General features: G+C 40.0%; 1 protein-coding gene and 1 long non-coding RNA gene across 2 annotated transcripts; both read right to left on the bottom strand.

The window, feature by feature from the left end:
• Nucleotides 1–1,657: 1,657 nt before the first annotated feature.
• On the bottom strand, nucleotides 1,658–8,735 carry LOC143128365 (uncharacterized). The gene is made up of 2 exons (XM_076289846.1): nucleotides 3,054–8,735; nucleotides 1,658–1,831 (listed from the first exon to the last, which is right to left on the bottom strand). Exons 1-2 carry the CDS (start codon nucleotides 8,733–8,735, stop codon nucleotides 1,658–1,660), a joined length of 5,856 nt encoding a protein of 1,951 aa, XP_076145961.1.
• Nucleotides 8,736–9,963: 1,228 nt separating this feature from the next.
• Nucleotides 9,964–14,043, bottom strand: LOC143121253 (uncharacterized). The gene is made up of 2 exons (XR_012986457.1): nucleotides 13,972–14,043; nucleotides 9,964–10,628 (listed from the first exon to the last, which is right to left on the bottom strand). It is a non-coding gene; the product is annotated as an uncharacterized LOC143121253 (long non-coding RNA).
• Between the last annotated feature and the right edge of the window lie 7,705 nt (nucleotides 14,044–21,748).

Below are 21,748 nucleotides of genomic sequence, written 5' to 3'. Positions count from 1 at the left end.
CCTGGTGCAGGTCACTCAGAAGTCTGCATGGCTGGCAGATGTCCGTGATCCACAGCAGGCCCTGTGTCTGGTGCAGGTAACTCGGAAGGCTGCGTTGCTGGCGGATGTCCGTGATCCGCAGCAGGACTGGTGCAGGTCACTCGGAAGGCTGTGAGGCTGGCGGATGTATGTGATTCTCAACAGCAGACACTGTGACTGGTGCAGGTCCCTCGCAAGGCTGCATTCCTGGAGGATGTCTGTGATCCTCAACAGGCCCTGTGTCTGGTGCAAGTCACTCAGATGGCTGCGCTGCTGGGCCTTGGCCAACATTTTCTGTATTGTCATTTGAGAGCAGATGTACATTTACAATAAAAGTCTACATGCTATTGTTACACAGGTGAAATAAAGCAACATGTATTTTCTTAAAGTTTATATCCTGTCAAAAGTGCATGAATCAGAATTAGGATGCCTGTCTTTGAAAAAATGTACAGTTAAATATAATGGGTACTCACATAATGTCAATATTTCAGAAGATCTCATGACAGCATTTCCGACTCCAAACCTCTGTAGTGGTTGGTTCAGTTTTGTCTTACAAAGTGCACTCCATATTCAGTCCATTGTTTTGTGGTGGTTAATTGTACAGATCCAGCAGTGAAATTTAGCAATATGTTAGTGAACAGATTCCATATATCCCATTATGAAATGAAATTCATAGAGCATCAGTAACTCTTCTGATATAATGTCAATAACTCTTCCTTCTTTTTCCTTCTTTGTAATTATCCATGCCAAAATATACTTCACAATAATTGACAATAACAAAACAAAACCTAATAATATATAAATAAAATAAAATAAAAATAGTTCATTCAATGTATCAACAAGTAAAGAAACATGTTACACACCATTTAAATTACAGTCCTTGGTGTGATAACAAAATGCTTTTAGTACAGTTGAAGCTAAAACAAATCAGTCCCACACAAAAGAACAGTCTAATACAAAATCAGGCCCAAATGAAAAACAAACAACACATCACACAGGCAGAAAAAAATAAAACTTAAACAATTAAGTATGTCTTATTTCAAGTAGTTGTATAGGACTAATGGCTGAAAATTGTCCTGGGTTGATTTAAGCAGCCAACTGAATTCTCCTCACCCAATCTAAAACTTAGAAATAAAAACAAACTTTCTTCTCAGAATTCTTCATGTCAAAACATAGCGTTTTTACATAAACAAAATAATTATCTAAAGTCTGCCAATATATTGTAACACATTTGTAAATTAAATGATCAACTGATGCATATTTGAACTACTTTAACAATGCAATTTAGAATTGTGTAATACTAAATTGTGTAATCATGTGTATTAGAACCTGTTTACAGAACTGCATACCAAGTGGACAGTGCTAAATATGTAAATATCTTCTAACATGCATTTTCATCACTCAAACAAAAATGGTAAGGTGTTCAGTTCAATTGGTATGAAAGATATACAGTACACATTGTTAAGATGCACCTGTCAGTCTCGGTAGACATAGAAATCACTGCTTAGAACAGCCGTGTAGTCCCACACAGGAATAATGGCTGTTGTTGCTGTCTTTTTTTATTAATCCAAATAGTATTCTTCTGAATGTGTCCTTGAATTTGACTCATTTACACATCACCTGTCTCCAGCAAGCATGTTTACTCACATGCTTCTCTCAGCAGACTGCATTGCTGTCCATGGCTTTCATGTCCTTCAAATGCCCTGGTGCTGGTGGCAACACCACCAAACAGAATGTCCTTGGAGATCCTGCCCTTTTCCAAGAAATAGTGGTGTTGCAGCGAGATGTAGGCTGGGCCTCTGACCTGTGTTATCTTAAAGGCAACAGAACTGATCCCACAGTAAATGACAGAGATTGTACAGTGATCTTGTACATACAGTATGGTATCATGACTTTACTGTGTCAACGCATTTATATCACAATAAGGGTGAAGCAAAACACTTTTTGTGTCACACTACTGTATGTGTTGAAAACTGTCAGTTAGCTGCAAATTGGTGGTGATTTGGACACCTTCGATAAGCATGATAAACAGCAATTGCATGACTGTCCACTTGGTATAATTCCATAATTCATGAATATGTTGAACAAAAAAGTTCCCTGTATAGGGGCCATTTTCCAAAAGAAGTTGCACTTTTAAGATTTGTTTTCTTTGTTTGTTTTCAGCATTCTTACACAATCTCGAGACAATTCATTCATACACAATTTATTCTTTCACTTCAATGAAAATTTATGGTATTGTTTTCCTTCAACTCAGTGTTGCAATAATAATACCAGTCTTTAACTGACTGTAATATCTGTGTAAAATAATATGGCTGATTTTTATTTTACTGGACTAAAATTCAACAGCTGTGTTTATTGTCCTTGACTGTTATCGTCTTAACTGTAATTCACTGATAATGTTAAGGTTTACAATAACAGTAAAGATATAAACATTCAATACGCTATGTCTGTCCATTTATTATAACTTTAATTTGGATTCTTGTTAGCATTTAAAGCATTACACATAACTTGGTATAATGGTGGTGTGATACAACCAAAATGAAATAATTCAACCAACATTAACAAGAAATAGCCTAAAATGCTTGAGACAATTAAGGAACGATCCACTGACTTAAAACAAAAATCACCTAGATAATAAATCAATTGTATTGTTTTCTGATATTTACACATTCATCTGTATATATTTACTGTTATTTGCAACTTCTTTTGGAAAATGGCCCCTATACCCCTCCCATGCCCTGCAAGGAGCCGTCCAGTGTATGCTCTCTCCTTGCCACCACCCACCCACCCATCCTAACCCCACTTAGCGGACGGAATATGGAGTAAACTCATAATGACATCTTAACCAGAATATACATACTTACCTATTCAAAGACAAATATCATTAATCACAGATAACATTATTACAACAGTGAGATCAGTATGGCTTCATGAAAACTGTAGTATGTCTGCACAACTTCAACAACAACATGTTCTGTGCCTTTAGTGTAAACATGATCTATTAATGTACCTTTTTCAGTTGTAGCTGCTTGTACGTGCTGATTGTACCCATGCCGTTCCAGTAACTTGAGAATTGTAGAAGATACGAATATGTCCTCATTGAAGTCTCCCATGATGAGCTTTATCCCTGGATGCTTCTCAAGTTCAAAAATGACCTGTAATAACTGTTCTCGAAACATGTCAATCTTATAAGAGCTGGGCCTGTACAACACAGCAGCAGTCAAATTTGCATGAGGTATTTCAAAATACAGACATTCCAAATTGCATCTTTCTGGAATTGACACCTGCACATCAATGTTTTCTGAACAATACACACCAACTCCACCTCTTTGTTGTTGTTTCAGCGCTGCAAAGGCTGGCTCGGAGTCATCGTAACAGTTTCCCCTCGGATTGTGTTTGAAGATGTATCCTGGAAGTTGTGGCTCTTCATCAGTGTCTACATTGAGCCACGTCTCTGTTAAGCAAATACAGTCAGCATTCATGAGGGCTTTGTGGGATGGAACATCCTGAATGTGAGCATTCAGACTCTGCACATTGTGAAGTGCTACTGTGCACACAGGGTTCATGTTGGATGAAACAGACATTCCAAAGGTAAACTTAGGCAAGCTTTCCATAGCCGAATCTACTTTGTTATCACAAAATATGGCAGATTCTTTGAAGTCCTCAATTATCAGCCCACCGAGAGTTCTCACGCGACTCAATGCAACGTATGCTTGCCCTGGAGCAAAGATCTTCTTGAGTGATACAACAGCCCTTTCAACAGTAAGCCCTTGACATTTATGTACAGTTACTGACCAGGCCAGGCTAATCGGCAGTTGCCTTCGTACTCCACCATTATTAGCCACTTGTTCCTCTTGCACTTCCACTATCGTTGAACGTTCAGAAACCCTTTTTGCTTTTGACCTCTGGATCTTTCCTACATTAGGGTCTTCAAACTCCACATGGATAGCTGCAGGCATGTCATCGTCTTGTTGACTTTGAATGATTTCCACAACTGTGCCACATGCTCCGTTGACAAGGCCATCAGACACATCTATGTTTTTCTTCAACATGACCCTTGCTCCAACACCCAACGAAACACATTTAGGCAAGCAAGAGTTGAAAACTTTTGTGTGAAAGCCAACTTTCCGTTCCATTCTTCCAGTTTTGGGATTTCGGACAAAGTCTTGAGCATGTATGCTGATTGCGTCTGGGCAGATTTCTTGCAGTCTCTTCACGTTATATTCATCAACCTCCGCATTTGTAGCATACACATGAATGTCATTAGATTCCTCACCAGTTTCACGCTGCTTCAATGTGAGAACATCACGGTCAGTGAGAGGTTCGTTCTTTTTACGGACTCTGAGACGATTAAGCATTTCCGCAAATGCTGCATTTTCTTGTCTAACAACTTTAGTTAGTTCTGCAACCTCAAAGTTGTTGTCCCACAGGTTGGCTCCTTTGTTTTCAGAAAATAGAGGTGTGCCTTTCACGGGCTTGAGTTGAAAAAAATCACCCACACAAATAAGGGAAACTTTTGCAAACAAGGAATAATCACCAGTCTGCTTGATTTGACGCAGTCTACCATGAATGTAGGCCAGAAGACGGTGGTCAACCATGGACACTTCATCAATGATCAGAATTTGCAAGCTGCCCATTTTGGTTCGCAAAGAATTAACTTTCTCATCACCTAGTGGTTGATACGGCAGTTTGACATTTGCACCAATGGAGAAAGTATTGTGAATTGTCGCAGCGCCAATGTTATATGCAGCCACACCTGTAGGTGCTGTTAGAAGCACAGTGAGATCCTCAGGATTTTCAGCAATCTGTGACAACAGCCGGGTAGATTCATAATGTATCGCTTTGATTAAATGGCTTTTCCCCGTTCCTGCTCCACCAGTGATGAATAATCGCAACGGTTCAGGATTTTGTCCAAACAGTTTCTGCAAACACCACCTACGAACAGCATAGAATATGGCAGACTGTTCTTCATTTAATGACCGTAATAAATGCAATGCATCCTCTCTGGGCATTGACACATGATTTGTTTCCAAAGTGCATGTAGTCTGTGGGTTTGCTGTCAGGTCAGGAATGAGTTTGTCATCATCATCACCTTCATCATCTACAACTTTTTCTTTCATCAGATCCAAACAACGAAGACGCTCCCTTTCTGTTTCAGGACATATTTGAGCCCAGGCATCTTCTAGATCAATTTTGTCTTCCAGCAACTGTTTAGCTCTGTCAATCTCATCACTTTCTTTTTCAAATAAAGCTTTGTTGGTATCTACAATCGACTGCACTCTTTGGACATCAACGCCACATTTCACTGCACCATTTTTATAGAAATGCTCATATGTATCAAACTGGGGCGGTTTGAGGTGATAGTCTTCATAGTAAGGCAAAAACAGTTGCAACAATGAATGGAAGTACTTTTCAGGGTTTTTTGTGGGAGAAAATCTGGGATACCTCACGACAGCAGGTTCAGTTCGGGTCCTTCGTTTCACAAAGCCACAGTTGTTATTGAGCTGTATTATGTCATGTGAATCTCTTTCAGTCGGAACCTGTGACTTTGATAGAACTCTGTATTCAGAACAAAAACTGGCCAGGCATAAATCCTCAAATTGTGCATTCTGGGGTCTGCTCTTATACCTCTCAATCACATTGGTCATCCAAATGCTGCTTTCGTCATTACAGTCTTGGAATTGGGTTTTAGTTTGGAGGATGTGCAATGGTAAACTCATCCTAACAGGATTATCACCAACGGGAATGAACTGTACGTCACGGGAGCATTCTTTCAAGTGCATGTGTGTTAATCGATACACTGCCTCTTGGGCAGAAACTTCTCTGTTGTGTAGGTATACACTTCCAAGCTGTTTGAATGCTGCTTTTGCATCAAGGTTGCCATTCATTGACTCATCTTGGGCACGTTGTAAGAGCAAACCCATTTCTTGTTCTGCTTTTGTAATGTACGACAGTATGTAAACCACAACAGAAAAGGCATCTGTGACATACTGGATATCCATATTGCCTTGCCAAGCACGGAGTAAGTCTTTGTTGTACTGGTTCACCCAAATGTCTCCAGGATTTCGTTTCAGGACAATGCTTTTCTTTTTGGAACATATGTTGTACGCCTTTTCAAACAAACCTTGATCTATCCCAAGAGACTCAAAAAATGCATCGGCTGTATCAAAATTGATGTCAGGCATGGTCAACGCAGTTTTAACATTCTTTATTATTGCACTCGCACTTTTATTGTCATCATTGCCATTCAAGTCCTCACAGTTACCGCCTCTTGTGATGAAAGTACAGCTTGATGGTGGCCGTGGGAAATTGAACCTGCACACTGTGTTTTTCTTGCGGCAAGTCTTAGAGTGTCTTGTGCTGTGCCTCTGTACGCTGCTCACAACCTCGTAAAGCTCTGCATCAGTTTCTGGTGGAATTTCACAAGTGATGTATGTATCTATGAACTGTGCCACTTCATCATCACTCTCTTTATCAATCTTGGGAGCATTTTCAACCCAAAAAAGACAGTGGACATGAGGAGAACCACGTTGTTGAAATTCAACACGATAAAAGTAGTCCTTTATTTTCCCTATGGGTTCTGCTGGCGACATGATTACATCACGGAGAAAGCAATGCCATCTGTGATCAAACATTCTTGCCGCTGTTACAGGGTTTCGACGTATGAGTCCACATTTGTCAGACCAGTCAAGATCTTCTACAGACGTTTGTTTACCTTCTATTCTTAGAACAGAGTTCAGCATTTCAGGCCATCTCAAATCTGCAGAGCTAAAAGATGCAAAGAACGTGGGTATGGAGAGTTGTCTTATCATGGCAAATAAATCTTTCTGAACTGACATCCAGTATGGAGGTGTGCCACGAATTCCTCGTAAGAACTTGTATCCTTCGTCATTGCGCAATATTTTACTCAACGACTCTGAGTTCAACAACATGTCTGGTGATGCGTCTTTCAGAGAGGAGTTGCCGCCACCTTTGCGTAACGCCACTGATACACCAGATACAACTTGATGCACCTCTGATATGTATTGTGCGTAAAAAATGAAGTCTGTGTTCTGTGCAAAACGTCCATCTGCATTCAGAATGCGTGTGTTCAGGTACCGTGACAGAGTTATTTTGGACTCTCTTTCATCATGGAATGTAGGTCCACCAGATGGATACAAAACAGGGAAACATTTTGCCTCGTTGGTTTTATCGGACAGCAACCTCACTGGACTGTTACCTTCACCTGGTGCCACATTAAGTATATCCTGAAAATTCTGATCAATGATCTCTGAACCCAGATCGACAGGTTGTAATGATGTATCTGACAAAAGCCCATTCTGGTCTTTGATATAAGTCACATCTTCCTCTGCTTGCTCGTCAGGAACATTGTCATCATCACTGTTAGCAGGTGTTTCCTGTTTGGTACATTCCTCAGGCTGGTCAGTGCCATTCAGAGAGTTTACCCATTCGTCATTCATAGTCACATCACCGTACCATTTATTGTTTGCCATCAAATACCTCAGTGCATTTCTGACACGATCAGTGTGGACATACATGTACTCATAATGACCTTTATATGTCAACTTACGTTTCAGTTTCACTCTTATCATCTTGTCATCACATTCATTTCTTGGGAGTATATTTGTCACATTTGCGTTATTAACAGGAACAGAGACGCAAGGACCATGGCAAGCTCTCTGGCGGCCTCGAGGCAAACACAACAGCTTCATGAAGGGAATGTGACGTGCAATGAGATGTTGTTCCAAAGAGTTCAGACATTTAAGTTCTGGTGGAATATCATCCAAATGCATGTTGTTTGTGACACTCTCTTGGGGAAGTTTTCCTCCAAGTATTTTACGATGACATGTATGGCAAATCCATAATTTGCTTAATGGACTATCAGACAAATGACATTTCTGTTCACATTCAACATCACACACATGTAAATATTGCAATGTTATGCATCTATTAGCCAATGCAGCCACTTCTGCTCCTTTGCTTTCATAGCAATGTCGTTTACACTCAACCACCTGCTTCCTGAAGAGTAAACGATGACAGACTGAGCATACATATTCAGGACCACGGCTGACCTCCTGACGAAAATGATCAATAGCTAGGCCAATGTCTTCCTGTTTCTTTTGCCATATTAAACAACTCTCACGACGTCTTTTGATTTTATTTATACGGATGTTTTCATTTTCTTGATACTTTCTCTTGTTGTGCTCTTTAATTTTGTTCTGGAATCCAATGTTTTTCTTGTATTTAATATGACTGTAATCACGGACAAGTCTCTGAAATTTGCTGTTTGTTTTATATTTAACTTTAGAATAATCACGGACAGCATTCTGATGTTTCTGGTTTCTCCTGTATTTGTCTTTGGAATACTCTCGTACCTTTGCTTGAAAATCTGTATTTTCCTTATATTTCTTTTGAAAATAAACACTTCGTAATTTCTGAAATTTTGAATTAGTTTTATATTTTCTCTGAAAACGTTGAAGCACGAATTTCCTAAAGTCCAGATTTGTTCTGTATTTCTTTAGAAAATAGTCACGAGAGCACTGACGCTTAGTCTGTTTGGCAAGCTCATCTTTCTGGTACTTATCTTTGACATATTGAACTTTTCTCTGTCTGTAATCATTATCATTGTGATATCGTTGGTCTTTCTTCACTTTAACATTTTCTGATTCATCTTTCAACTTTCTTTTCCGTTGTGGCCTGAAGTTGTCATCAATCATGACTGGCTGGCATGTTCCTGCACAAGGCCTTCCTGCGTCTTTGTGTTGTACACATTCAACAACTTCATAATGACTACCAGTGTGATTTAAATAAATGCAATTCTCTCTACATGCCTGTGAGTCTGTAGGTCTGTGCATATTCCATCTCCCATCATTGAAAGTAAATATAGTTGTTTGCAATAAGTCAGCAGCAGCAAAAATATCAATCTCTTTTGCCCATGAACCACAGTAGTAGATTCTTGATTTACTCACATAGTCCTGCACAGATGTGTATTCATCCCTAAGATATGTTTCAAATTTGGTGTTGTTTCTCTGAAGGTGTTTCACGACAGCCCGTCTTATTTTCAAATGCTTGTCTTCATTGTGACAAATGCTAAAGGTTAGGCTACGGTAAAAGCAATTCCCATCAGGTTTTATGCTTTTTATCTTACAGGGACATCCCATGTCATCGAGATCAATGGTTGCCATTAAGCCTAAATCAACATTTTCATTTTGAAGCTCTAAACGCGCGCACAGTGCATCCTGGTCTTGACGAGTTAAAGGTTTAAAAGCCTGTTTGTGAAATCTTACATCACTTATAATGACATCATTTGCCTGCACATCATACTTTACAGGTTGAAAAGGCTGTTCGTGCGCACCTGCATCAATAAGAATGACATCGTCTGTTGCGGTTTTGTTTTGCTTAACACCCTTACTGGAAACTCGTTTCAAAACGTCACTGTAGAGTGGTCTGCTGGTCTGTGAACATTCTGTGCCACTTGTGCAATTAGCTGCAACTGTAGACGACCCACTTACAACTCGTTCACACACTTTAGGCTTCACCACATCGCTGCATAGTGGACGGCAACTTGCAGAGCTCGTTGAACAGCTGGATGAATCGTCCATCTGGGCATTGGCATCAGTTATTACTGCGACTCCAGTTACCTCAAACCTTGGTGTACTTACGCCGAAAGATCTTGCAAAGTCGTAAACAAATGTGACCAGGGAGTGTATAGAGCTGAAGTATGCAACACAACTTGTCCTCTCACCTTTCTGGTTGACGTATCTGTTAGCGTGTGAATCAACAAACGCAAACCTTGCTCCTGCATTCACTACAGCACATGTGTTAGCACAAATGGTTAACAAACAAGCATCATTGCTAAACAGCGCCCGCTGCAGTGCTACATCAAAAGGCATGGCAACATCACGTAAAGCATTGTCGTAGTCATCAACCTGAATAAATCCAGTGTAAGAATCAGCAAAGTTTATTGAGAAATCACAATTCCACACTTCATATTGCCTAGGCAATTCAGACACAGCAATGTAACCCCTTCCTTGGTCTCTTATTTTACCCTGTGCACTCATTGACCTGTAAAGAACAGTTCCCTTAATCAAAACATCATCAAGATCTCGAGTTTCCCAACTCCACACGTTCTTCATCTTGGACTTCAAAACAGCAGTCAAACTGATGGCACCACACTGCTTGTTGCGCACATTTCCAAACCGTGAATCGCCTTGATGAAAGGACCCCATCAGCACAGATCTCTCTGGGAAGTCAACAGATTCAATCAAGCAATCATTAGTAGCATTAGAAGTCAAAGTACTTGACAGTGGGTTTGCAGAGTCATGGCACATATTCAGAGAGTCAGCAGTTTGGCTGAGTTTGAGCAGAGTTTCAGCAGAGTTTGGCTGAGTTTGAGCAGAGTTTGGCTGAGTTTGAGCAGTACGTGAGCAATACGTGAACAGTACGGGAGCAAAGTTGGCGTCCGAAGACTGCGGAGCACTGGCCTTTTTTTTACGAGGTAGCGCTGGCAAAACCTCGGCCCTTGCTTTATTTTTACGAGGTAGCGGTGGCAAAACCTCGGTATCTCGGTCCACTGTAGTCTGTCCTGGCTCAGCGACATCAGCCGGCATCTACAACAAAACACATTAGTCAGTCACATGTAATGATACCATGGTTGTTTGACCATTCAACTGTTGCAACAAAAAACCAGCATAATTGACAATGTCTTTCCACTTCTATGAAAACATGCAATGGTTCACATTTGTTATGGTATTTAGCAGACACTTTCATCCAAACATATAATTACACTAATTCATGTAAAATTATAATGACTCAAGTAAAGAATACATGTTGATACAACTAAAGATGTTAATACAAAATTGCTCAATTGCTATGGCAACAGTTAAAGATAGTCTGTGACGCAACAATCATAACAATAAAATCATTGATCAGTCCTCTTCATTGCTGTGGCTTTCAATATTCCGTTACCGACAAACCATCAAAACCAAAGGCGGGATCATATTACCATAAGATGGAGCTGATCCAGTAAAAGCCATATATGTCAATGTCAGGGTTTTGAATTTAATTCTGGCTGCAATAGGAAGCCAATGCAGACAACAAGAAGCATGTGTCCTCTTAGGCTGAGAAAGTATCAGACATGCTGCTGCTGCATTCTGAATCATCTCCAAAGCTTTTACAACACATGCAGGGAGGCCAACTAGAACTGACAGTAGTAGTCGTATGTTTAGAAAGAACCATAGCTCACATTTATACAGTATGCCTTTACAAAAGTTCAATCTATAGAGCTAATAAACCACACTTTTTCCATTCACCAAAGTTGGACAACTTGGCCATAGAAAACATTTCTACTGTTTGCATGCCAATAACACAGTCATGACACTATCTAAGTGTAAAGCGTTACAAACAGTGCACCATCCTGAGTCCATTCCTGACATAGCTCCTTCTCTGCATCAAGATTACTGTAACGCAAGTGCTTATGGTACAAGAGCCATCACATTACAAAGTACAATGCCTATCCTGGTAACAACCACTACATCGATCTTGAGGTCAGGCCAGCATTTTATAATCATCTGTGAGGAACTGGACAGCCAACAAAGACCCTCCTACCACTGACCATGACCAAGCGGTATCTGACCATATCAGTGTTGAATAATCTCTGTCTCTCGAGTCTCTAAATTCTACATAAAAGAATACATCTATGCTATAAAACAACCCATACATAACACATTTTTGATACGGCACTTACATGAACCTGAACTCAACCATCATACTAAAAAGATTTAATATACAATTATGATCCTATTGACAATGAACTCAGACTTGCACTCAACTACCTGACTCTGTACATCTACTAGAGAATTGTTATTCAACATTCATATAATGCATATATCAAACCACCCAAGTGTCACTAATAAAAAACAGAAAGCTGAAACATCATGTAATCTGTACTGTACCATCTCAAAAACATTGTGAGGATAAAACTGCAGCATATGTATGTGTATCAAACATCTACTTAGAAGGAAGGAAAACACCTCCTACTCTTTCACAAACCTGCATACATGACCTGATGTACATGGTTGCACACAGCCTACCTGCCTTACCTTAAACATTCAAGCAAATGTCAGGGGTGTGATTGGCAAAGGTAAAAAAAAAAGGAAAATATACGTAGCACGGAGTGACCCCCCCGATGGTTCAGGTACTTTAGTGTACTATAGTGTTGGCTACCGTATATATTTACATCACCTACACTTAGGTGTAAAATTCATGAGGCAAATCCTATGCAAGGGTGGCACTGGAAAAGGGCCTTACAGAAAATATATTTGGGGCAAATACTAGGGGGGTCCGGGGGCATGCTCCCCCGTAAGAACATTTTGTGTGAAGTGAAATTCAAGAATTGAATTGGAATTTAAGAGCCAGTTTCAATTCAATTCTGGAATTTTGCACAAGCCTGCTCACTGCCACTTGCAACGCCTTTGAATGCAATCCGCTGCCCTGTTTACCGGCAATGCTACAGCGGACTTACACTGCCACCTTGTGGCGATAAGTTGTAATACATTTCAGCTGCGTAAATCACGGAAAGCACGAATGAAGTGGCCATTTCTAAATGGGACCCACTGAAGGCTATGTGGTAACACAGCCAATATATTTTTTTAAATGTGCAACTGAATTAAAAATAAAACTGAAAAACTGAAACACCTGAATTATACTTTTCCCTTCACCGAAATAATGAAGGTGAAAGGAAGTTATTAAGCCTTGGCTGTATATATTTAGCTGTATTGGCTGTTATTTCTTTTTTTGTGGGATGTCCAATTTATATGTAGAAATGCACATTTGCAAAGGTGACTTAGTATGTTGTCGTAAAAGTGGCTCTCCTTTTGATTTTACACTGCCAATGTGAGGATCACTGCTATAGACCTACACAAGAGTAACCCAAATATGGCTGAAATATATAGGCCATCATGATCATTTTGCCAACAGTGACGCAGAACCATGGATTTTTTCCATTTATAACATGTTTTGTTTATAACTTAAACCAACATTGAGTTAAAATGTTGACTAAATTATTTACTATACTCCTACTTGATGATAATATATAGCCTGCCCCCTAACAATCCTCTGGGCCTACGTACAAAATAGTGAATCATCTGATAGGCCTACTGATATTTTGATGCTGATTGAAGAGGTTGCAACTTGAAGGTTGTTGATAGGTGAACGGCTGGACAAACGCAAAATGACAAGGTGTTAACTAAACAATGTAGTAGGCCTAAGGTAGACAGGCTTTGAAAACCTGTAAGGTTTGGCTAGACTGTCACAGCTAACTTCAAGCACAGCTTACAAATACACGCGCAGAAATTAAAATTCAATATCAGCATCACGAGATTCATTATCGGAAAATCCTGACAGCGAACCCGATGCAAAGCCAAAACGAGGGGGGAAAAAACTTCATACATGATGTCTTTTTAAATTAATTTGTTGACCTTTACCGTTTCTTGGCTTCTGCTGAGAAGTGCGCCACACACACTGAACTTGAATCAAGCATTCTTCAGAATGCAGCTGATCAACCCGTCTACTTTCACTTTCAATGAAATCCACTAATAAACGGAATACACTACAAGCGGCGTGATATCCGGAAAGATGTGAAGAACAAAACCTGTCATTGTCAGCGACCTGTTGTAATGATGGCCTGTGTAATGCAGAAATATAGCCTACCTCTGATCAACAGACTACCCCCCCCCTCTAAAAAAAAAAACTCATCGGATCTGTACGAATTGCGTGGGTCTCATTTTCAAGTCGAAAAAAAAAAAACGGAATTCCGTTTAAAAACGGAAGAATCACACCCCTGAAATGTAAAAACTACTGCAATTGCTAACTGGAAGCAACATTTAAACATGTTTTCTATCATACACACAATCATAAAACATCAGGACAGAATGAAAAGTTCACCAGCCTGACCTTAGTGGACCTCAAATCAGCCTGTCTTTTTTTGGCTGCCCTGGAGCGCTTGTTTGGACACGGCATCTGCAAAACACACAGAACACAAATCAGAAACAGGCAAGTCTGACATGCTACATTTCCTTAAGCATCTCATAAGTTACACTGTACTAATTTCATCAGTTCTGATAAACAGGCAACAATGTACATATTTACATCATAAATGTTCTTTAACTTCTTTACATTCAAAAGTGAAACTATACAACACTTAAAAGCATGAGCAAGGCATACTGAAAGCAAAAAATACTTTAAGACTAATAACTGAGTCTAGCATTTCAGATGTTTTCAACAAATTTCCCAATAAAATCACACACACAATTATTACTGTTTATATAGTCTACAAACCCTGACCAGATGTTCAAAACATTTTCAATAATTAAAAAACAAGGTGTCGAATCACTGCCAACTAGGTCACAAGTGCAAATTACCATCAACTTACACAGCCTTGCACTGTCGCTTACACCCTGATGGCAATGCCAAAGAGCCAGTGTTGGGTCAAATTAGGCTGCCCATCAAGTTGTGCTATAGCACAAGTAGGGTACTGTAATTTTTGCTACCTCAACACACATTTCATATATAATATTTGTTGGTCAATATGCTAAACCAAAAACCAAATAAACAAAGCACAAAAAAAACATTCAGGATTGTTAGTCTATTTCAACTATCTGTTTTGATCGATCAGATGGTGCTGCTCCTAAATCAAAACATTGGATACTGGTGGCTAAAAGCAGCATTTTAGCCTGCATCCTTAAACAGAACAGTGCCATTTTTGTAAAATACTATTCATTTGTGCTACAGTATCTCAGCAAAGCAGCATACCTTGACATAACACCAGCATCGTTGATAAGGAACATTATATTATAATGTGGATACCGTACATTTAATTACAACAATACTGCTTGTTTTCACAACCTACAATCTTGTTTCTTTAATTGCATATGCAAGGGTCAACCACACTGAATGAATCAAAAGGAGTGGTATGTAGCTTTAAAGCCATTATAAACATTCAATTCATACATTCCCCTATATTTGTACATTTACCTGACACTTGCATGCACTGACACAAAGGGTGAAACAAATTTGACATCAGAATTGTTATACCATTAGGCCTACGCACAAGTACCATGAAACGTATGATACAGCTATACCATACTGAGGCATACACTTTGTTGACCTACAGCAAAAGGCATATGAGACAGGAATAAAACTAATGAAAGCAACCCAGCTCTACAACTCTTAAATCCTACTTGCTTGCTTTCATATGCATGACACACCACATTTTTTAAATTCCCCTTCAAGTTGTACTGTTTATGTGAATGTATGTGACAAAAGTTATGAAACATTTCATGCTTACCTTCAATATAAAACTTCACTCAAATATCCAGATTCTGGAAAACAGTTTAAAACAAAAATATATAGAGATTATTTAAAATACATACTTAGCATTTACAATAATATGTACTTTGAACTTGCAAACGTGTGATGTGGCTTGTAGTCATTCTTAATATACCAATACACTCTCCCAATTGACAGAAAATTGTTAAAGCAGCACTACAGGATTTTGGTGTAAAACCAGCAAATTAGCTACCTAAAAGGTAGCACCTCTTGGCATTGCCACATTCTAGATGTACACATTGTATTTGTATTGAGCCAAGGAAAAATCTGTATATTATGCCTTCACAATTTACATTTAAAAATATAATTCCTATCCCCAGTGAAATCTATTCCCATATCTAAAACCATGGTCTGAACCAAACCAAGACATCTCATAGCAGGAATTGGTGGTCATACAAAAAAGGTTAGGCTTATGAATTTTATAAAAGTTGTTGTTGTTGTTTAATTTATGAAGTAATTGGTACATTATATGAAGCCATTTGAGATTAGGTAATCCAAAACAGTACGAAATAGGCTACAGGGATTAAAGTGAAAAAAAATCATTTGACTGAACTTTTTTCAGGCCATAAGTCATACGTTGTTCATATCTACCTATAGAGATAGCACCCCTTTTGCGGTCGCGACCTATTGGTTTTTAATGTACAAAAAGATGCAAACAGCAAAGTAAAGGGAGTATTCGCCTTATTCACACAGCGGCCATTGTTTAAACCAAAACGAGGCTACAGGGTACACTTACTCAGGCGCGCCTGCAGGTGTACGTCCGTACGCACTGTGCGTACCATCACTCAACAACGAGAGAAAATTTACCTTGTGTGTGTGTATATTCACACCATATTGGCCCACCATACCTTTCCAACTATGCACAGTATCCCATTAGTTGCATGCCATCAGGCTATTTACAATTTTCTATTAAGTAAAGTTAGTGAACACTTATTAAAATTAACGTGCACACATGTTTGAGCAGGAGAGAATACGCACGCAGGCACGCATAGGCTACTTTTTTTCTTTTACTCGGCTTTCTATATGGTTATCAGCACACAATGTTGAGCTAATTCACTAACTCAATTCATGGATATCACAAGTTTAAACAACGAAAACAGAAAGGATGGAGGCAGCAAAGCTAGAGCTATTTAAGATGGGCAAGAACAAGGTTGGCTAAGCAATTGGTGTGCTTGTCAGAACGACTGCATTACAGTCGTTTAAAGCCAGACGTTACAGTACGCTATAACACAACTAAAGGTAGCTTTAGCCTGTTGTTGCATTATTGCATGTGGATGTTGTGCTATGTAAGCACGAACCTAAAGGAAAAATACTGTCCACGCGTGAACGTTTTTTTTTTTTCCGGGGGGTTGGGGGGGGGAGGGGATGGGTGTGCGTATTATATTGTTCATATTTCCATTTGTTGCCTCATCCGCATTTAATGAAAACATGGTAATTTTGAGTTTTACAGACAACTCAGTTTTCCAATGAGCAGCAATACTGTGTGTGCTCATGCAGGAGGTCTGCGCATTTGATAACGACAATCTGGAGACGGCGCTTTTGTCTTCAGCAACAGATTGTATAAGGTTGACAAGAGGTTGCGATATGGTTAAGGACATATGTGTTGCGCTATGAAAGAACATGCGTAGCCTACTTTCTAAACGTAAAAACGGTCAGCCATAGATAAACGTAGCCTATCTGTCGTGGTGGCTAGTTGCACCAGGTAGGGAAGATGTCCTGAAGTGCACGAACGTTAACCTTATGGCGGTCTTCTGATTGGTGGCGTGCTAAAACGTTTTCCTATTGCATCCATAAACAATTTTCTTGCAGCGAACCGCGCAAAAGCAAACCACTGGCACTTTAATTTCTTTACACCATGGCTTGTTAGTTCTCCCCCGTTTCCAACAGCTGCACATCTGCATTTATTTTTTAACTTTTGACACCTGCCTTCCTTTAGCAACAACGCATCCATGACAGCTAGTGGCCTTGCCAAATAGACGCACACAAATCATGACGCTAATATGCGAGGTTCTGGTAGGCCTACTGGTTATGGTTTTGTGCTATAAATTAATAATATTTTATAGCAAAGTTTTAAGTTTACTATTTTAATTGTATGGTTATTTTTTGTCAACATACACTCACAACCTACTGTCGTTAAAAGTGAGGCCTAAGCAAAATAGGCTACAAGGCTGTCTGTGCGTCACAAACACGACTGACCCCCTTACTCGACACGATCAGTCAAAACCTTCCGTCGCAAATTGTGAAAAACATTGTTGTACATGTCATAACAGACGGGATAATAAATTGCATAGGCTACGGTTTATATTGCGTCGCTTTACACATAATGTTAGTTGCATTGATTAAAAACTGTAACAATAATAGTAGCCTACATCGGGTGGCATAGCAGGCTATCTATTCAAGTCATAGGTGACACCCAAAATGAATGACCTCGCGATATGAGTTCGCGATAGTAAGTGTCTATTGATGCACGGAAAGAACACAGCCTACGCTTCTTCTCCGAATTCGCACATAGAGCTCACAATATCATATCCAAAAAAGTTAAACGGATTGGCCAACCTCATCAGCTGTCTCGATTGTGTCACTATAATCCAACTTTTAGACCGTTATAGTCCTCCATACGTGTTCTTTTTTTTTTAAGCAAACGCCCGAGACAAGTGTGTAGCTACAAAGCAAAACTCATGGCTGACGTAGGCTATCTTCTTGAGCGGTCACTGATTGAGACACAGAAAGTTCTCAAGAACACAATTAGGTCTTTAAACATTTACCTAATATTTGTAGTTGCGTTAAAAAGGAAAAGCAAAGGTGACAGTCCCCCCCCCTCCTATTTTTTTTCTCATCGGATCTGCATCGATCTCAAATATGACATTTCTAAAATCAAATTGACGGAAATCCGTCCTATGACGGAGAACTTTAATCCTTGAGGCTACCGTTTGCCACCTAAAATAGCCAACAGAAAAGAATAATTTAGATGAGTCATGTACAACACAATTGTTTGTGGCCTTATGTGAGCTTGTGCCCTCCCTTCATATATTTCAAGACTAGTTTAGCCTAACCTAACATTACATTCATCCACGATTTTAACCTCATAATCCACCCTGACATTTGAATGCACGCGGTCAAATCAGACCAATTTAACCTAAGCCAACATTACATCCTGTTTATCATTAGTTAAATTAGTTATTTGCTAAGAATTGCACATGCTTGCCTGCCTTCACAAACACGTGCCTGACAACGTTAACGTTAGCCTCAATCATCATGGCGTGAAGCATCGTGCCAGCGTTAGCCTATAAAGTAGCAGCTAAACCTAATTCGACGATACAACGTATTTCATGAGATAACGGCCTGTTCTCAACACACTGCCTGATTAAATCTGATAATAACATTTTAAAGTATTAACATTACGAATCCACACTTCCACAATCGCTAACGTTACCTTTCCTGCCTGTCTAACTGTAGAGTTTATCGTTCATGGTGTGACACTAATATGTTAACAAATCTGAATAAACTAACTCTACAGATACATCCGCTAAACATAGTTTCATATTTTCGTATTTCTGTGTGTTCATTCTGTTATAAATGGCTCAAAGCCAAATATGCAGACATATCAATAACTTTTCTCGACACATTGCATACACGTCTTACCTCTGATCATCAGTTCGCGAAAAGAAAGACGGTGTGTCGTCATAGTCGAACTGATGGCTATTACTTGTCATATTAAAAGTCCCTAAACTTTTTCAACTTCATCTGTTAATGGAAATCTGACATCAAAATATTCAAAATATAACCAAATGTACAATCCACACAATGGATTAAATGCAATGACTGAAAGTGAATAATTCGGTTGCCACCTAAATAAAACCACCACATTTTCCATTAGGCTTCTATTCTTTAGAACATACTCACTGAAGTTAGACTATGGACCCAAAACAAATGTAGAACATTTTTCACAGGTCACAAATTTTATAATACGCCTAATAATGAGGAAAAGAAACATATCAGTCTAAATACAACTATACAGTCAGTAAATCTCATTTGTCAAATATATTTCATGAAACTGAACGTAAAATACAAACGATGCAATAGCCTACCAAAGACCTCTGTGCTGCCACTAGCTGGGCACCCATAGCACAACCCCTATCAACCAGTGTCACAATCAGATAGTAGGCCACTGTTTAAATATAACAATGTTTAAATATTAAACAAAACGGTAAATAATGAATAATTAAAATATACCTTTTCTGTAAAACATTAACATCAACAATACCTGAATAATATTATTTTTTCGCACAAACTAAGTGGAAAAGGCGCACAGAACATCCATAAAAAGCAGACACAACAGTCTTGATACATAGCCTACAAGTATACAATCAACCAATAAATCTGATGAAGAGAAAATGTACAATGCATACACAGGACCCATCTTGTTACCCGGGACATAACTCCTTACTGAGTAAGAGTCCTATAAAAGCCTGTTGTCTTCTTCGTGGCCAGTAAGTGGCACCGCGAAGCAAGTTCAACTCCAACCTCAACACATTGGCTCTGCGAGCTGTAGAAGGCCAAACTGTCAATACGCAAAGAATTCTTTCGTTTTGTCTGACCAACATGATGTCAATCTGATTGCCATCTTGTTTCATGAAATGTAAGCTATACAGCTTGTGACATGTAGGCCTACTGTAGATTTTCGCCTGGACTGTGGTCATAAACCCTGCTGGATTTTCAATCTATATTTCCACCTTTATGCCTACTGTTATTCTACGGTCCTTAGAGTACATCACCATTGTTCCTAAAGTATAATTATTTCAAACCATTCATGTGCATACCTCTGTTCTCACAACATTTGCATTTACATATTTCATTTCATTCCTGTCCAGAGAAGATATGTGTCAAGATGTGTTTGCAGGCCTATCACCTCTCAGTATAAAAGCACAGGACCTTGTATCTCAGCAACGCTGCCATGCTCTTACCTTGCTGGCAACTGACTGGCTCAGTTAATCGTAGCACTTGTTTCTGCACTCTGTATATTTTAAAGGGGAAGCAACATTTATCGTTACACAAGCAACTTGAAAGTTGTCTGCTGTTATGACTAAATGAATGAAATGGATACATTCATTTACTACAGCCTATACAGTCACCCAAGCCACGTAGCCTTTGATTTCAAAAGTAGCCTCATCCTGGTATTGGGCATTGCAGGCACATGCACGTGGAACTATGAATGAAAAACAATATTAAGCCTTTGCCTACAGCCATGTTTCTCCAATGTTTTTTGTTTGTTCATTGCCCTTAAGATTAACGTTGTAAATCTACATGACAAGGAAAGTCTTCCTGTTAAAAAAAATACATAAGCTATATTTCACACCCTAACAGCTAAGGCCCCGCCCATGGCTACATATCTAAGTCTAACCACAACCCAAAAACCTTTGTAAGACAAAACACAACACAACCGCTTAAATCAGAACAGGTGCTTTACTCCACTATATGTACTATATACAGAATAATCACACGGTAAATCAACAATAAATTACACACGAATAGAACAAGAAAAAACACACACCAATGAACGATATAAAAAAACACAACAGAACACCAATAATAATACACAACTTCAGTCGGTCATCTCTTGGGCAAGGACCTCTTCCAACCCTTTTAACACATCGAGCGCCTCGCCCTCGGTGGTACTCCCTCCTGCCGCATCAGCAAACTTGGCACTGGCCTGCTCAACAGATGGCCCTGCTGGAGCAGAGCCGGCAAAACAGACGACCGGCCGATCTCCACTCACGGTGACCTCCTCCAGCGCCTCGCCCTGGGTGGTACTCCCTCCTGCCGCATCAGCACACTTGGCACTGCCCTGCTCAACAGATGGCCCTGCTGGTGCAAACTTGCCAAAACAAACAACCGACCCATCTCCACTCAAGGTGACCTCCACCTCCTCCAGCGCCATCACTGTCTCCTCCAGCGCCGCACCGTCGTGTCCACAGCTGGACAGGAAGTTGTCCCTCACATACGCGAACACTGCCGAGTTGGTCAAGGCCATGGATCGCTCCTCCCCCTTCTGGCTGAGCACGATCACCACGCCAGAGTAGGTGATTATGTACGCCGTCGTGCGCTGCAGAAGGCCACAGCGCTCGCAGCGGTGCGTGGAGCACCTGGCGACCAGGTTCTCCTGCCCCGCATGGCACCTCGGGCACCTGGGCTTCGCCACAATCTTCACCCCCACCACCGCTCCACAGACGACCTCCTCGCCGCCAACAGACGCGGGCCTCAAGACAGCGGGCCGACCCACCTCCGCGCAAGGAGTCACCTGTGTGGACGGGGTGGTGGTCAGTACTGTCCGGTCTGTCTCCTT

This window comes from Alosa pseudoharengus, unplaced genomic scaffold (genome assembly GCF_046254945.1).
Source record: "Alosa pseudoharengus isolate Yale_2024_CS ecotype anadromous, Long Island Sound unplaced genomic scaffold, YU_APseudo_1.1 YU_APseudo_1.1_scf_1, whole genome shotgun sequence".
NCBI classification, from domain to species: domain Eukaryota; kingdom Metazoa; phylum Chordata; class Actinopteri; order Clupeiformes; family Clupeidae; genus Alosa; species Alosa pseudoharengus.
The sequence above is the reverse complement of the archived record's forward strand: the minus strand, read 5'-3'. Positions and strand labels throughout refer to the sequence as shown.

Coding starts and splice junctions, on each gene's coding strand:
- LOC143128365 (XM_076289846.1), bottom strand. CDS start 8,735: ATGATTGATGACAACTTCAGGCCACAACGGAAAAGAAAGTTGAAAGAT. Junction 1,832..3,053: donor GGCATGGGTACAATCAGCAC/GTACAAGCAGCT, acceptor GTTGCCTTTAAG/ATAACACAGGTCAGAGGCCC.